Source organism: Rhinoraja longicauda, unplaced genomic scaffold (genome assembly GCF_053455715.1).
Source record: "Rhinoraja longicauda isolate Sanriku21f unplaced genomic scaffold, sRhiLon1.1 Scf000475, whole genome shotgun sequence".
Classification (NCBI taxonomy): Eukaryota; Metazoa; Chordata; class Chondrichthyes; order Rajiformes; family Arhynchobatidae; genus Rhinoraja; species Rhinoraja longicauda.
In genome coordinates, this window is record NW_027601692.1 from 48,555 (window position 1) to 66,650 (window position 18,096).

An 18,096-nucleotide genomic window follows, 5' to 3' on the forward strand; every position below is an offset into this window, starting at 1 on the left:
ACGTACGAGACGACCAGCCCGTGTGTGCACCACGGTGGTCGCAGGAACCGGAACCACTCCGCCAGGGGAAGAAAACCGCGGGGATGCTGGGGGTAAGGGCCGGGACGCAGCACGTCACCGAGGGCGAGGCCGTGCCAGTAGGAAGGGCTGCCTAATGTCCACGTGCGCTGGCTTCAGCCGCAAAATAGAGACTGTCTCAGGACGACCCCCCATGTCCTATACGAAGGTGGGAGAGCCACGCTCGAGCACCTTGAATGGCCCTTCATACGGACGCTGAAGGGGCATCCAGTGTGCATCCCGGCGCAGGATTACAAACGGACAGTCCTGCAGAGCGGAAGGGACATGCGACTGAACCGAACCATGGCGAGACGTCGGCACCGGTGCCAGCTTGCCCACCGTCTCCCGAAGGCATTGCAGGCCGATGGTTGTGCCGCCTGACCCTGGGCTGATGGAATAAACTCACCGGGCACTGTCAGCGGGGCCCCGTACACAAATTCAGCCGAGGAGGTGACCAAGTCTTTTTTGGGCGCAGTGCAGACGCCCAGTTAAACCCACGGCAACGCGTCGACCCAGTCTGGGCCAACGAGCCGGGCCTTTAGGGCAGCCTTGAGCTGGCGGTGGAAGCGCTCCACCAGGCCGTTCGCCTGCGGATGGTACGCTGTGGTGTGGTGCAGGTTAACCCACAGTAGGTGAGCCATGGCCGACCACAGTTCGGAGGTGAATTGCGGGCCTCGGTCGGACGTGATGTCGAGCAGCACTCCAAATCTGGCAATCCAGTGTGCCGCCAAAGCATGGGCACAAGTAGAGGCAGAAGTGTCCGGCAGTGGAACTGCTTCCGGCCACCGCATGAAACGGTCAACCACAGTCAGGAGGTCCGTGAAGCCCCGAGAAGGCGGCAGCAGCCTCAGGATGTCCACGTGGATGTGGTCGAACCGCTGGCGAGGGACGATGAACTCCTGGAGTGGCGCTCAAACATGCCGCTGTACTTTGGCAGTTTGGCATGGGATGCAGGTGCGCGCCCAATGCCAACCTGTTTACGTAACCCGTGCCACACGAAACGGGAAGCCACGAGGGTCGGCGTCGCCCGAATGGAAGGGTGGGCCAGCCCGTGGAGCACCTCGAACACTCTGCGCCGCCCGGCAATGAGAACGATGGGTGCGGCTGCCCGGTGGATACATCGCACAGCGGCGTTGCGCCCCCAGTGCCACAGGGAACGTCCTCCAACTGCAGGCCCTAAACGGCGGTACCGTAGGCGGACATCTTCACGTTTGCAAACTGTATATAGTTACGCCTTTAAACAACAGAGATTACCACAAACTCTGATTGAATCAACAATAATACTTATTCCTAAAAAAGATAAGGATTCTGAAGACCCTGGTTCGTACAGAGCGATAGCTCTTTTAAATACTGATCAGAAGATATTAGCGAAAATCTTAGCTCATAGATTAAGTTTAGTTATAGATAAATTGATACACCCCGACCAATCAGGCTTTATATCTAAACGATATTCATTTTTCAATTTGAGACGCTTGTTCAATATAATATATTCAAATAGAATATTAAACGAAGATTTAGCAATCATTTCGCTAGATGCTGAAAAAGCATTTGATCAAGTAGAATGGCCCTATCTTTTCTCAGTGATGGAAAAATTTCAATGAGGTGAAAATTTTTGTTCATGGGTGAAACTTTTATATACATCCCCAACAGCTAGAATATTAACTAATCAAATGCTGTCATCCAAATTTCATTTATTTAGGGGTTGTAGACAAGGATGCCCACTATCTCCGCTTCTATTTGCCCTCGTTATAGAACCACTTGCTGAGAGTATTAGATCAAATCCAGACATTCACGGTTATAACACTAAACATACAACCAATAAAATTTCTTTATATGCGGATGATGTATTAATATACATTACAAATCCAAAATTAGCATTCAGAATTTATTAAATCTCATAACTCAATTTGGTTCATTTTCAGGTTATAGAATTAACTGGTACAAAAGTGAAATTATGCCAATAATGGAACAAAATCCAGCCATACTTCAACAATTTCTTTTTAAAATTGCTTATGAAAAGTTTAAATATCTTGGAATTTACGTGACTAGGAAATATACTTCTTTATTTAAATTAAATTTTCCTCCTCTACTTACTAAATTACACAGAAATATCCAATTTTGGAAAACACTTCCTATATCATTAGTTGGTCGTAGTAATGCTATAAAGATGATCTTTCTCCCACAGCTACTATACTTATTTCAAGCAATTCCGATCTATCTTCCAAAAAAGTTTTTTTTAAAAATCGATTCAATTATTACTAATTTTATTTGGGACTACAAGACTCATAGAATAAATAAAATACATCTATGTAAGTCTAAAACTAATGGAGGAATTGCCTTACCTAACTTCTTATTTTATTATTGGGCGGTTATTATTAAAAATATAACCTTCTGGTTGGATGACACTGATCAACAACCGGATTGGTTAAAGATGGAGAAAGAGGATTGTTTACCATTTGATATTGGTGCGATCCTCTTAGCTCCAATAAATTTAAATAAAAAAACATATGGAGGTAATCCGATTGTACATAGTGTTATCCGTACCTGGAAACAATTAAAACTTACTTTAAAGTTGAGTAAATTATCCTCTTTCCTCCCTATTGCGAATAACCCTTCTTTTAAACCGTCTGTCTTAGATAGAGGATTTGCTCAATGGAAAAGTTATGGAATTAAAACGGTGGGAGATCTTTATCATAAGGGAACTTTTCTTTCTTTTCAGGATTTACAACAGCAGTACGGATTACATGCTAATAATTATTTTAGATATTTACAATTTAGAGATTATGTAAAACTACACATGCAAGAATATAAATCTAGAGGTCCAGAAACTCTTGATGTATGCCTGAATCGACATTATAATTCAAATAAATTAATATCCTTTATTTATAATACTCTCCTAGATACTGACATTCCATCATCAGAATCATATAGACGAGCATGGGAGGACGAATTGAACCAACTCATAATGCAAGATATATGGGATGAAAGTTTACAACAATGTTCATTAAATACTAGACATTCCTTAATACAATTTAAAATAATACATAGACTACATTATTCGAAGACTAAATTAAATAGGATTTTTCCTAGTATCTCTCCAATTTGTGATAAATGTAAATTTCAAGAAGCTAATTTAACTCATATTTTCGTAACTTGCATAAAAATGCAAAATTTTTGGTTGGATATTTTAAAAATAGTTTCTAAAGTTATCGACAAGCAATTGGATATGGATCCAAAATTAATAATATTAGGATTATCAGAACATATTACAAACTTTACAACAAGTCAGGTACATTTTCTTGATTACAGTTTAATGACTGCGAAAAAATGAATACTTAAATTTTGGAAAAAACCAATAACCCCCACAATTAAAATGTGGATTACGGAAATGACAGAGACCTTGCATTTGGAAAAAATAAGATTTGCCCTAATTGACAAACCTGATTTATTTTTTTAAATATGGTCTCCATTTATTGAATTTTTAGAAAAGTAAATGGGTTTGACACAGGACTAAAATAAAAATTAAAAATTAAAAGTTGAAACTTGAGTTTAGGGTTGGATGTACAACTGTGGTTATTGTCTCCCGGATCTACCCCCTTTAATTTTTATAGTTATAATTTTTTTTTAAATTCTCTCTCCCCAATAGTTTATAGTTTTTTTTTCTTTCTTCTTTATTTTTATTTTCTCTCTTTAAAATTTTTAAAATTGAAGCTATGTAAGAACTTTGTAACAAATTTGTCTTTTATTTCCATATGTACATATGCTTTTCAAAAAAAAAAAAAAAAAAAAAAAGAAGTTTCCGGCAGTGGAACTGCTTCCGGCCACCGCATGAAACGGCCAACCACAGTCAGGAGGTCCGCGAAGCCCCGAGAAGGCGGCAGCAGCCTCAGGATGTCCACGTGGATGTGGTCGAACCGCTGGCGAGGGACGATGAACTCCTGGAGTGGCGCTCGAACATGCCGCTGTACTTTGGCAGTTTGGCATGGGATGCAGGTGCGCGCCCAATGCCAACCTGTTTACGTAACCCGTGCCACACGAAACGGGAAGCCACGAGGGTCGGCGTCGCCCGAATGGAAGGGTGGGCCACCCCGTGGAGCACCTCGAACACTCTGCGCCGCCCGGCAATGAGAACGATGGGTGCGGCTGCCCAGTGGATACATCGCACAGCGGCGTTGCGCCCCCAGTGCCACAGGGAACGTCCTCCAACTGCAGGCCCGAAACGGCGGTACCGTAGGCGGACATCTCATCGTCCGTCAACTGGGCCCCCGCCAGGACTGAATAGTCGATGCCATCGAGCATCGTGGCCATAGCCAGGGCTTCCTTGGCGTGTTGGAATGCCGCCACCACATCGTCAGTCCATTCGACTTCCTTGCGCTTGCCCGCCATGAGGTGGAACAGCGGGCGCATGATCCGGGCCGCAAATGGCACAAATCGGTGGTGAAAGGCCACCATCCCAACGAACTCTTGGAGGCCCCTCACGGTGGTCGGGCGTGGAAACTGGCGCACCGCGTCCACCTTGTCCGGGAGCGGCAGCGCCCCGTGCGGGGTCACGTGGTGGCCCAGGAAATTGATGAACGACCCCCCAAAACGGCATTTGGCGATGTTGATGGTCAGCCCATGATCGCTAAGGCGCTGGCATAACTGGCGGAGATGGGTAGCATGCTCCTTCCTCGAGCGGCTTGCCACCAAAATGTCATCGAGGTACACGTAAATAAAGTCCAGGCCATGGCACACACAGTCCATAAGCCGTTGAAAAGCTTGCACAGCGTTCTTCAGTCCGAACGGCATACGGAGGAATTCGAAAAGGCCAAAGGCGTCACATTGGCCGTCTTGTGGACGTCGTCTGGGTGGATGGGAATTTGGTTGGAGCCACACACCAGATCAACCTTGGAAAACACCGTGGCCCCAGCCAGGTGTGCGTTAATGTCCTGAATGTGGGGGACCGGATACCTGTCAGCGATGGTGGCAATGATAAGCCGACGGTAGTCTCCACAAGGGCGCCAGCCACCATCTGCCTTGGGGACCATATGGAGCGGGGATGCCCACGGGCTGTCTGAGCGGCGCACAATACCCAGGGACTCCATACGGCGGAACTCCTCCCGAGCGAGACGGAGCTTGTCCGGTGGAAGACGCCGTGCCCGGGCGTGCAGGGGCGGGCCAGTGGTGGGAATGTGATGCTCCACCCCGTGCTTCGGGGCGGAGGAGTGGAACCGGGGGTCGAGGATTTCGGGGAACTCGGCCAGAATGCGCGAGAACTGGTCCAAGGACGACAGGGGCCCATCCGGCAGCCCGACCGGGTCGCCCACGCAGAGGGAAACAGCCTGCAATGTGACGGAGTGTACCAAACGCTGCCTCTTGACGTCCATCCGCAATGATGAATGGCCATGAGAAGCGGCCCTCTCCGAAGTTGAGGGAGAGCGTGCGCACCCCATACGAGCGGATTGGAGTCCCGTTTGCCGCGGCAAGAAGTGGGCCGCGTTTACCACAGCGGAGGTCATCACTCGAAGGGGGAAGAACGCTCACCTTAGTCCCTGTGTTCACAAGGAAACGAGCCCCGGTGCGGCGATCCCATACAAACACGCGATGAATCTGGCCGGCCGCCGAAGCAATCACTGATGGCCGGCCCCTGCGTTTCCCGGGAACGAGCAGGGCTGCCGACATCGACGGGCTGAAGGGCCCCAGCGCTGGTGAAAGTAGCACCAGCCCCCTCTGCTGGCGTCTATGGAAACGGGCGGCTGTGCGGGCCGATCCGACTACCAGTGACCTCCGGTGGCGTGCGGACGAACTGCCGGCAGGCTGCACCGGAAAGACGTGCTGCCGACCGGGTGTGCCATTGCTGCCAGGTCCCGCCGCGAAGGACGTCGTGGAGCGGTGGAGACGCGGGCGATCGAGGCACCGACCTGCGGATCATCATCAGTCATCGGAGGGACTTCCAGCGCGTCGAGGGCCAGCTGATGGGCCATCCAGAGTTCATCGGCGCGCTTGCCCACCGCCTGCATGTTGGTGAACGGGTCATTGATGAACTGCTGGCGGAGATCAGACGGCAGCTGTTGCAGGAACGAATGTTTAAATAAAAAGCAGGGCTCGTGGTCGCCCATCAGCGCCAGCATATCGCCCAGAAGTACCGACGAGCGTCGGTCACCCAGGCCGGTCATCTGTAGGATCTGGGTCGTCCGCTCGGCCTCGCTGAGGCTGAACCTTCGCAGGAGAAAGGCCTTGAGGCCCTCATACTTATTACCCGCTGGGGGAGGTGCAGAGGAAAGGTCGGACCCGTCGCGCGGTGGCCTGGTCGAGGGCGCCGATAACATAAAAGTACTTGGTGGTGTCGACTGTCACACCCCGCAGTGCAAACTGCGCCTCGGCCTGGTCAATCCAGAAATCAGGGGCATCGGTCCAAAGGGGAGGCAACTTCAACGCCACAGCGTGGAGAGCGGCGCGGACGGCAGGGTCCACGGGGTGGGGTCCGGCAGGGTCCAGAGGCGGCTGACCGGTAGGGCTGGGTAGTGCGTGTTGAGGAGCGGTCGGGTACATCGCGACTTGCGAGGAAATGTCGAGGGTCACCAGTGTAGTGGGTCTGGACGCAGCAGGAATCAGGCAAGACGCCAGGTAAGGATTAACAGTAATTTTAATGTAGCATCAGAACATTCACTCTCTTCAGTTACCCGCACGAGTTCACTCTAGCCCCTTCAGGCAAACCCTGTAGCTCCAGACCGCTCCCCAGCCCTGTCCACTCCGTGCCGAGGGGGATGACCCAGGGAGTGGCCTAATCCCCGGGCACCGCCACACAATGGTGCTTCTTTAATCACGTGTACTAAATTACAGTGGGATTCATTTTCTCCATACCGATCAGTTAGATATTGCCCTACATAATAGGGCGGTACGGTGGCGCAGCGGTAGAGTTGCTGCCTTACAGCTCTTGCAGCATCGGAGACCCGGGTTCGATCCCGACTACGGGTGCTGTCTGTCCGGAGTTTGTACTTTCTCCCCGTGACCGCGTGGGTTTTCTCCGAGATCTGATGGCAATCGCAACTGAATAATTAAATGTAGAAAACGGGCTAAGAAATGGCATGAATGAAACTTACCAAGCACAAACGCAGTCACATAGTTTGAAATGTCACCAATGCCTCTCAATAAATTAATCAGGCAGAAGATTTCCCAGCTGGGTGATAATGTGAGAAGAAGATTGAATAAAACCTGTACCGCCATAGTTCCAAACAAAACAATCTTTCTCCCAAACCTAAAAAACGGAATAAAAATTTTCATTATATACGATTACTGCACGATTACTGACAAAAGTATCCACATAAACATATGCATGTATTTAAACAATCTAAATCACACATTTAGTTTAGTTTAGAGATACAGCATGGAAACAGGCCCTTCGGTCCACCAAGTTCATGCTGACCAGCAATCCCCATACATTAGTTTTATCCTACACACTGGGGACAATTTACTGAAGCCAATTAACTTACAAACCTGCACGTCTCTGGAGTGTCGTAGGAAACTGGAGCACTCGGCGAAAACGCACGCAGACAAGGGAAGAACGTACAAACTCCATGCTGACAACATCCATAGTCAGGATCGTTCCCGGGTCTTTGGCACTGTAATGTAGCAACTCTAACGCTGTGCCACTGTGCCACCCCCAAGATTTGTTCATTCAATATATATTCTCTACAGGTGTACAATAGAGAGCATGTTGATTGGTTGCATCATGGCAACTTGAATGCCCAGGAGTGAAGAAGACTGCAAATCTTGTGAACACTGCCCAGTCCATCAAGGGGTCTGATCTCATCATCATCAAAGGGATTTACTGGATCAGAGACCCACACCCACACTCTCATTTCACACCTGCCATCAGGAAAAAGGTACAGGACCCTGAAAACTGCAACTTCCAGGTGCAGGAGAAGTTTCGTCCCTACTGCCATCTATATACTAAACTCTCATTTGTTTGTTTGTCCCTGAACTACAGCCAAAACGGTACACGAAGCATGACAATTTTAGGCCCACCTTACTCACCGTCGTCCCTTTGGTGCTAATAGAAGAAGTTTCATTGAAATCGGTGTTATATTTTAAAAGTTATTCACATCTGGCACTGTGGTACTCTGGTGTCAGGACAGCAGTCTCCTCTTGAATGTCACAAAAACTAAGGAGCTGATTGTGGACTTTAGAAGGTCTCAACATCCGAGGACGTACACGCCACTGGAGATAAATGGGATTACTGTGGATAGGGTCAACAGCTTTAAATACCTGGGAGTCCACATCATAGAGGATCTGACATGGACAACACACATTGCCACACTGGTGAGTAAGGCAACACAGCGCCTTTACCACCTGAGACAGCTGAGGAAATTCAGAGTCTCTCTAAGGATAGAAACATAGAAAAACAGGTGCAGGAGTAGGCCATTCGGCCCTTCGAGCCTGCACCGCCATTCAATATGATCATGGCTGATCATCCAACTCAGTATCCCGTACCTGCCTTCTCTCCATACCCCCGATCCCTTTAACCACAAGGGCCACATCTAACTCCCTCTTAAATATAGCCAATGAACTGGCCTCAACTACCTCCTGTGGCAGAGAATTAAACAGATTCACCACTCTCTGTGTGAAAAAAAACTTTCTCATCTCGGTTCTAAAAGACTTCCCCCTTATCCTTAAACTGTGACCCCTTGTTCTGGACTTCCCCAACATCGGGAACAATCTTCCTGCATCTAGCCTGTCCAACCCCTTAAGAATTTTGTAAGTTTCTATAAGATCCCCCCTCAATCTTCTAAATTCCAGCGAGTACAAGCCGAGTCTATCCAGTCTTTCTTCATATGAAAGTCCTGCCATCCCAGGAATCAATCTGGTGAACCTTCTCTGTACTCCCTCTATGGCAAGAATGTCTTTCCTCAGATTAGGAGACCAAAACTGTACGCAATACACCAGGTGTGGTCTCACCAATGCCCTGTACAACTGCAGCAGAACCTCCCTGCTCCTATACTCAAATCCCCTCGCTATGAATGCCAACATACCATTCGCTTTCTTCACTGCCTGCTGCACCTGCATGCTTACTTTCAATGACTGGTGTACCACGACACCCAGGTCTCGTTGCATCTCCCCTTTTCCTAATCGGCCACCATTCAGATAATAGTCTGGTTTCCTGTTCTTGCCACCAAAGTGGATAACCTCACATTTATCCACATTATACTGCATCTGCCATGCATTTGCCCACTCACCTAACCTATCCAGGTCACCTTGCAGCCTCCTAGCATCCTCCTCACAACTAACACTGCCCCCCAACTTCGTGTCATCCGCAAACTTGGAGATGTTGCATTCAATTCCATCGTCCAAATCATTAATATATATTGTAAATACCTGGGGTCCCAGCACTGAGCCTTGCGGTACCCCACTAGTCACTGCCTGCCATTCTGAAAAGGACCCGTTTATTCCTACTCTTTGCTTCCTGTCTGCCAGCCAGTTCTCTATCCACATCAATACTGAACCCACAATACTGTGTGCTTTAAGTTTGCATACTAATCTCTTATGTGGGACCTTGTCGAAAGCCTTCTGGAAGTCCAGATATAACACATCCACTGTTCTCCCTTATCCACTCAAGGATCCTCCAGTGCTTCTGTGGAGATCTGTCCTTTTCCTTTGTTTCAGCCACTATATTCTGCATAAGCTTTGCAGCATTGTGTGCTAGGCTCATGCTAGAGGCTCTCTCACTTTCTTTCCCACACCTGCTTGAGGCTACGTAATCACAAAAATGCTGAGCTTGCTAAAGCTAGTAGTAATCAGTAGCCCTAGACCGCAGAATGTTCCAGCTCGTCTTCAGGAGACAAAAACACAAATGTATAAAGAACATAAACCATAAACACCACACCAACTAAAAACCTTGAACAATAGCATGTTAGGACCTTATATGGGAAAACTGACTTTGTTCCAACTCTCAGCCGTATAAGGGAAAACGGACTTAATTCCAATATTGATTGGTTGTACTAATTGTAAATAACTGTATTCTGCGGTTTGGGGGATAAAAGGGGCTTCATTCTAGGGGCTGGTGTGACATGTTTCCACTGGCCCTGGAGTCCGCAACTCTGTGTGTGCTTTTAGAAACTTGTCCGAGGTATCTCTAATAAAGGAAAGGTAAAGACTGTGCCGTTTCTGATTATTGTCATCCAACTGACTGGGAACGCGAAGTCGAACTCGACATTTGGTGGCAGCGGTGGGATTCCACAACAAAGATCGATGCATAGTGGCTGAGACTTGAGGGCACGAGGATCGAAGAACGGTGGAATTGGCCAGTAGCGTGAGTATTTTATTTGGCCACTCTATTTTCCCCGTCTTTGTGACTCCTCTATGACCCACCGATCACCACTGATGTGTTAATCTGCGTGACGGAATCTCGGGGGTCAGTTGGACGGACAGGTGGGTAAGGATTTTTAGGAAGGATCGTTGAGTCTAAACGGTAAACGAGGGTTAAAGGCCCTGAGGTTTCAATCCTCTAAAGATGAAAAAGGTCTAACGCGTTAGCAGCTAATAAGGTGTACCGTGTCTCATTAGGGGACATAGAATAAAAAGTATAATAAGACTCAACCAATAATGATCCTCGGGTAAGGATAGAGCATACGTGTGTTAAGGATAGAGCATAAGTGTGTTAATTATAGAGTATAAGTGTGTTTTGTGTGTTGTGTGTGTTGTATGTAAAGAGTTAAAATTAAAGAGTTGTATATCAGGACAAGGGAGTACCTCTCTGCCTAACACCCAGCCTTAGACCGGTTGTTAAGAGGGGAAATCCCCCACGCGAAGGTCAGGACCCTGAAGTGGGCTGCCAAGGCACGAGAGGAAACTCAGGGAATATACAACTCCTTTTGATTATACAAATGGGGAATGTAATAGATACCACCTCGGACGACAGGTCCCCTCTTAGCCTTTTATGTGATAAGCTCCCGGAATATGCTAAACGATTCCGACTATTATCGGGGGCCCTTAATAAGAAACTAGGACCTACTGTGTGGCCATTAGGAGGGTCAGATGACCTGGAGACTGTCCAAAAAGCCCAGGATCTTATCTGGACCCGAAACCGCAGTAAGGAAGCAAAACTTCTGATCCAAAAGTGGTGGGAGTTTTGCCAAAAAAAAAGGGATAAGGAGATTTTATCTAGTTGGCAGGACAACGCCGTAAAATTGGGCATTAAGTTGACAGACGAAGGAAGCCCTAAAACTGTTGATATTTTTAAAAAGGAGGTGGGAGAAGAAAAACGGAAGCGGGCGACCGTAACTAAACCAACTAAAGATGTACAATCAAAAGAATTGCGCAATTCAATGGCTGGCATAGGTTTGGGGGGGATGACGACTCCATATGGGACGAGGGTCTATTGTATCTCACCCTTAGTAGCCAAACACCCCCTCCGGTTTTGAGACACCCAACCGGTGGCGGGCTTCCCGATCCCAGCCTGAGTAGTAGAGGCTTCCAATCAGGAACTCAGGACCTGGCTCAGAGCCCCAGTGCACCCCCTATACATCCTACCATTGATAGCCCCCCTCCACCTGGCTATACAGATGTGACTTTTCACCGAGGACCATGTGAGGGGACAAGGAGTAAAGATCATCCGAAAATGACTGCAGATTCGAACACCGCACTCCCGCAGCATGTACAGTCTAAACGATCGACACGTCCCAGATCAGGGAGCCCCTCTCATAAGGGGGATACGGACACAGACTCGTCTGGGTCTAGTGATGAGGAAGATACTAATCGGCAACTCCCTGTACGTCATGTGCCAAATCCAAGAGCCGGGGTAGTTCCGCCCGGTGGAGGTGCAGCCGCACCCAATACCATAGAAGTGTACATCCCTTGGAAACCGCATGAAATTGTTTCCCTCCTTAATGGTGCTCCGGATAGAAAAAAATCCCCCCAGGCATTCTGCGACTGGCTACGTACTACAATATCGGTGTATCAGGCTGATAGCAGAGATTTATGGTCCCTGGTCAGACAGGTCCTGAATCGAAAGGAATGGCTGAAGTTTGTCGAGATAATAGGGGGGCATCAGGATCATGCGGCTATGGCAAATGTTGTCGGTAATGCCCCAAATATGAGAGAAGATACCATCATTAACGCCTGTCAGGGGGTCCTCAGAAAACCCATTGATATTAATAAAATCCTGGACACCAAACCAAAAAGAAATGAGCTGACTTTTAAATATTGCTCTAACATCAATCCTGCTACATTTCTCGATCACCCACCTCTCGAACAAGTAACCTCTGACCATGATTGTCTCCAGTTGATCCAAGAAGACACTAGCCCGCGGGCTGATCTCTCAGACACACCGCTCTTCAATCCTGATCTGGTCATGTACACTGATGGCAGTTCCTCCCTGGATGAGCGCGGTCAGCATCTCTCTGGCTATGCAGTAGTTACGGACAATAATCGCCTTTTAGAATCTGGGGCTTTTGATCTACCTGTGTCTGCCCAAAAGGCCGAGCTTTATGCCCTGATTCGGGCTTGTATTATGGGGGAGGGATTAAGCGTTAACATATATACAGACTCTCGATACGCTTTCGGCGTGGTGCACGATTTTGGCCAACTTTGGAAGAACCGGGGATTTCTCACTTCCTCAGGCACTCCTATTTCTAATCAAGCCCTCGTTTCTGCCCTCCTCTTAGCCATTCAATTGCCCCTAAGTATCGCTGTTATTAAATGCTCTGCCCATACCTCTGGCACATCCCCCGTTGATCTCGGAAATCAGAATGCTGACCTTGCAGCCAAACAAGCTGCACAAAGTAGGACTAATGTTGTATCAAAAATGATGAGATTGTCCAATAACCCCCCCAAGGGATGGTCAACCTCTGAAAAACCTATGCCAACCATCCAAGAAGTACTTCGGTTACAGGAGGACGCTCCTGATGTAGATAAGGATTTATGGGTCAATTCTGGTTGTAGAATTGACGAAGTGACGGGGCTATGGACCACACCTGTGGGTCAGACCTGTATGACTGATATAATAGCCCTATGGGTGGTTGAATGTATCCATCTGGCCATCCACTGCGGGGCACAAGCAACAAGCTCATTGCTTCTTAACACCTGGTGGCACCCTCGGCTCCAAGAATTGGCATCCCGTGTGAGTGCACGGTGCCTTGTGTGTCTCCGCCATAACACGGGTCAAGCGGCCCCGTGTTCCCCGGGCAAGACCCCGCTGCCCGAGGGTCCCTTTGAGACCCTACAGATGGATTACATTGAACTTCCACGGTGTCAAAGTTATAAATATGTACTTGTTATAGTTGATGTCTTTAGTAAATGGATCGAGGCTTATCCGACCTCTGATAACAAAGCCTCCACGGTGGTTAAAGTGTTACTTAAAGAAATCATTCCTCGTTTTGGTATTCCTGCTCGCCTTAGTTCTGATAATGGTCCGCATTTCATTGCAGCAGTTAACAAGGAAATGTGCGCCCAGCTGGGCGTACATCAGCAACTACACTGCGCGTACCGGCCACAAGCTGCTGGCCTAGTCGAACGAGCTAATCAAACTTTAAAAACCAAACTCGCTAAACTAATTGAACAAACTGGTTCTTCTTGGCTAAAACTGTTGCCTGTAGCTCTTTTTCAGATTTGCACTACTCCCGCAGGTCGGACTGCCCTCTCGCCTGCGGAGATCGTTTATCATATCATATCATATCATATCATATCATATCATATCATATATATACAGCCGGAAACAGGCCTTTTCGGCCCTCCAAGTCCGTGCCGCCCAGTGATCCCCGTACATTAACACTATCCTACACCCACTAGGGACAATTTTTACATTTACCCAGCCAATTAACCTACATACCTGTACGTCTTTGGAGTGTGGGAGGAAACCGAAGATCTCGGAGAAAACCCACGCAGGTCACGGGGAGAACGTACAAACTCCTTACAGTGCAGCACCCGTAGTCAGGATCGAACCTGAGTCTCTGGCGCTGCATTCGCTGTAAAGCAGCAACTCTACCGCTGCGCTACCGTGCCGCCCATGGGCGGCCTCTCCGCACTCCTTGGACTGATGCTCCTCCGGCTCCGGTGCATTTCCACCAAATGACTGACGAAATGACCACTTATATTATTGCCCTAACTAAAGCTTTGCGTTTTGCTCCTTCACAGGTTCGCGCTGCCTTTGGTACTCCACTTGTCAATACTCCCCCTTCTCCAATCACGCCTGGTTCTTATGTCCTTATTAAAAATTGGACTAGGAAGTTCCTTGACCCATGGTGGGAAGGACCTTTCCAAGTACTTCTTACAACCCCCACGGCTGTCAAGGTTGAAGGACGATCGGCCTGGGTGTATCTACATCACTGCAAATTGATTGGACAGGCCGATCAAAAGGAGAAGGAGGAGAAGTCTATTGGGAAGGATGGGAATGTTTAAGTCAATATATCTCCTGTGTTGTAAGTTCTTGTTTATGAATTATAAGTTTTTGTGTTTTTGAATCTTTTTATGAGTCCTTTGTCTTTCAGACTAATCCAGATTAACATACATAATTATGGGACACAAAGTTTTATGTGGCCTCTTGGGGTTCGCCCAGATTATGAGTATGGCCGGGATACTCTGGCGATGTGATCCCGGACGTAGCAACCGAGTTTTCCACCTTTGTAGAAACGATGTGATGATGTGTGATGACGATACACCAGAGTCTACGGGATCTTGGAATGTCACCAAGTATAATTACTGTAACGGAGTCCTACACCAAGATACCAGGAGAGTACTCCTGAGATACCGCAATAGGTGGGATTTGCCCTGTTTGTTCCAGAAGTGTCGCTTCGACTTCATTTGTCCACGTGACGGCGACAAAGAGACCGGATCATGCTCTCATGAAGCCTCTAACCAAGACCCCCTCTTGACACCCCACCCGGGGGCACGACGAAAGAGAGAGATGGATGATGCTCAGAACTTATTTATAAGGGCTCATGATTTGATGTACTCTCCCGAATCTGTTGTTTGTTACCCCTCCACTTCAGTGGTGGGCCTCTTAACTCCCACCCCAGTCTCAAATCCCAGTTATTTTATCCAAGGATACTACCTCCCACCTCCTGATAAGAACATTACCTTCAGATACTCTACAAGCCAGAGCTATCCGGCAACATGTATAAGAACCTCTGGGCCCGCCCAGGGGTACCCCAATTGCTGGAAGGGCATGGGACAGGGATGTGCGATGGTGCGGGTTGCAACCACTGTTAGATGCCTTACCACCAAAGATACATACCGGTGTAGCCACAGTGACAGTGCCGGGACGATTACTTGTTATAATTCCAGCCAATGTATCGATCTTGAGCGAGGATGGCAAACGGTATGCGGGAAGGGAAATAAAACTCACCTGTCTATTGAAAAACACACCTTCCCTATCCTTCCCCGCTTCGGGCCAAGTGGAGACTCTCTAGAGCCCTATATGTACCCTATAATATGTTCTGTGGATAAAAATTCAAGGTTCCCCTGTAACGATAATTGGAGCAGTGATGGAAAGGTCTCTCCTGAGGATGGAGGGACTCCAGGGGTAATTTATACCAAGTCCGGGTACTACTTCTTGGAACACGGGATAGGAACAAACTTCCTGGTAACAAAAGGGAAGGATACCCCGGCCGCAGTAGCCATAGGCATCCTCACCCCAACAACTATACCCTGCCCAATACAATGGAGTTTAAACTCTCCTGCCGGTGGACGCAGAACCAAACGGGGGGTCTCTAGGGAGTTCTGTGCAAACTGGATGGAACCGATCACGATCGGAAGGAGCCAGGGACAGTCGGTTGGATGGGGGATATTAAGTACCGTAACCTTCGGGGGGGTCCGCAGGAACTATGGCAGCCAATAATCGTAACTACCTCATCTGCGGACTCACTTTCCTGGGGAATAAGACAGTAGCGGCCATAAATGAGATAAAGGAAGGTCTATCTGACCTGCGACTGTTCACAATGCAGAACCGGTATGCATTAGATTATTTACTGGCCCGCGAAGGGGGTGTATGTGCCATCGTGCAGGGAAAATGTATTATGGGAGTTATGGACAGGAATGCGAACCTAACGAGAATTAAGGATGACATTCGAACCTTCCTGAATGGGATGACCGAAGGAGTGGATTGGGGGGATTGGGGTTTGGGCACATGGTACAACTGGTTCATTAATATTGCTATATATCTCGGTATTATTTTAATATGTGTATTTGTAGGCATTGCAGTAATTAAATGTATAATTGCGAGACTTGTGCGAACGATGGAGGGGATTGGAAATGCCCACAAAATGCTGATGTTAAGAATAGAGGAGAAAGGGGAAACATGTCCCATGCTGAAGGAGGACGAAAGTTCAATGGAAGGACTCACGAATGATCAGCTGAATGAGCAGGTGGCAGGAGAGCTAGTGGGAAAGGATTACATCCGATTAATTGTTCTGGGGAGAAACCAGAGCTATGGGGATGTTTACCACTAGTCTCCATGAGGGGTTAGGGTATAAGAATCCGACGGAAGGAGTAGGGACTAGAGGCGAGATTAGACAGCCTAGGAATAAACTCTGATGACTCTATAAGCTCGCCTCTAATGAGCCTTCCGTTTGATTTATACCTTTATAGTTATCATAGAATGATAAAAGGGGGGAATGTGGAGATCTGTCAATAGACAATAGGTGCAGGAGTAGGCCATTCAGCCCTTCGAGCCAGCACCGCCATTCAATGCGATCATGGCTGATCACTCTCAATCAGTACCCCGTTCCTGCCTTCTCCCCATACCCCCTAACTCCGCTATCCTTAAGAGCTCTATCCAGCTCTCTCTTGAAAGCATCCAACGAACTGGCCTCCACTGCCTTCTGAGGCAGAGAATACCACACCTTCACCACCCTCTGACTGAAAAAGTTCTTCCTCATCTCCGTTCTAAATGGCCTACCCCTTATTCTTAAACTGTGGCCCCTTGTTCTGGACTCCCCCAACATTGGGAACATGTTATCTGCCTCTAATGTGTCCAATCCCCTAATTATCTTATATGTTTCAATAAGATCCCCCCTCATCCTTCTAAATTCCAGTGTATACAAGCCCAATCGCTCCAGCCTTTCAACATACGACAGTCCCGCCATTCCGGGAATTAACCTAGTGAACCTACGCTGCACGCCCTCCATAGCAAGAATATCCTTCCTCAAATTTGGAGACCAAAACTGCACACAGTACTCCAGGTGCGGTCTCACCAGGGCCCGGTACAACTGTAGAAGGACCTCTTTGCTCCTATACTCAACTCCTCTTGTTACGAAGGCCAACATTCCATTGGCTTTCTTCACTGCCTGCTGTACCTGCATGCTTCCTTTCATTGACTGATGCACTAGGACACCCAGATCTCGTTGAACTCCCCCTCCTCCTAACTTGACACCATTCAGATAATAATCTGCCTTTCTATTCTTGCTTCCAAAGTGAATAACCTCACACTTATCTACATTAAACTGCATCTGCCATGTATCCGCCCACTCCTTTGCAGCATTGTGTGCTAGGCACATGCTAGAGGCTCTCTCACTTTCTTTCCCACACCTGCTTGAGGCTACGTAATCACAAAAATGCTGAGCTTGCTAAAGCTAGTAGTAATCAGTAGCCCTAGACCGCAGAATGTTCCAGCTCGTCTTCAGGAGACAAAAACACAAATGTATAAAGAACATAAACCATAAACACCACACCAACTAAAAACCTTGAACAATAGCATGTTAGGACCTTATATGGGAAAACTGACTTTGTTCCAACTCTCAGCCGTATAAGGGAAAACGGACTTAATTCCAATATTGATTGGTTGTACTAATTGTAAATAACTGTATTCTGCGGTTTGGGGGATAAAAGGGGCTTCATTCTAGGGGCTGGTGTGACATGTTTCCACTGGCCCCGGAGTCCGCAACTCTGTGTGTGCTTTTAGAAACTTGTCCGAGGTATCTCTAATAAAGGAAAGGTAATGACTGTGCCGTTTCTGATTATTGTCATCCAACTGACTGGGAACGCGAAGTCGAACTCGACACTTCTACCATGATCACATTGAATGGCGGTGCTGGCTCGAAGGGACGAATGGCCTCCTCCTGCACATAT

The 18,096-nt window shown here is 47.8% G+C and overlaps 1 protein-coding gene across 1 annotated transcript in view; it reads right to left on the reverse strand.

Annotated features, from left to right (window-relative positions):
* The window catches only part of LOC144591011 (organic cation/carnitine transporter 2-like), a 52,337-nt gene that overhangs the window by 17,622 nt on the left and 16,619 nt on the right, over nucleotides 1–18,096 (reverse strand). The window contains exon 3 of the mRNA XM_078395359.1: nucleotides 7,140–7,294. Coding sequence (XP_078251485.1) covers nucleotides 7,140–7,294 — 155 coding nt within the window. The remainder of the gene's footprint in view (nucleotides 1–7,139; nucleotides 7,295–18,096) is intronic.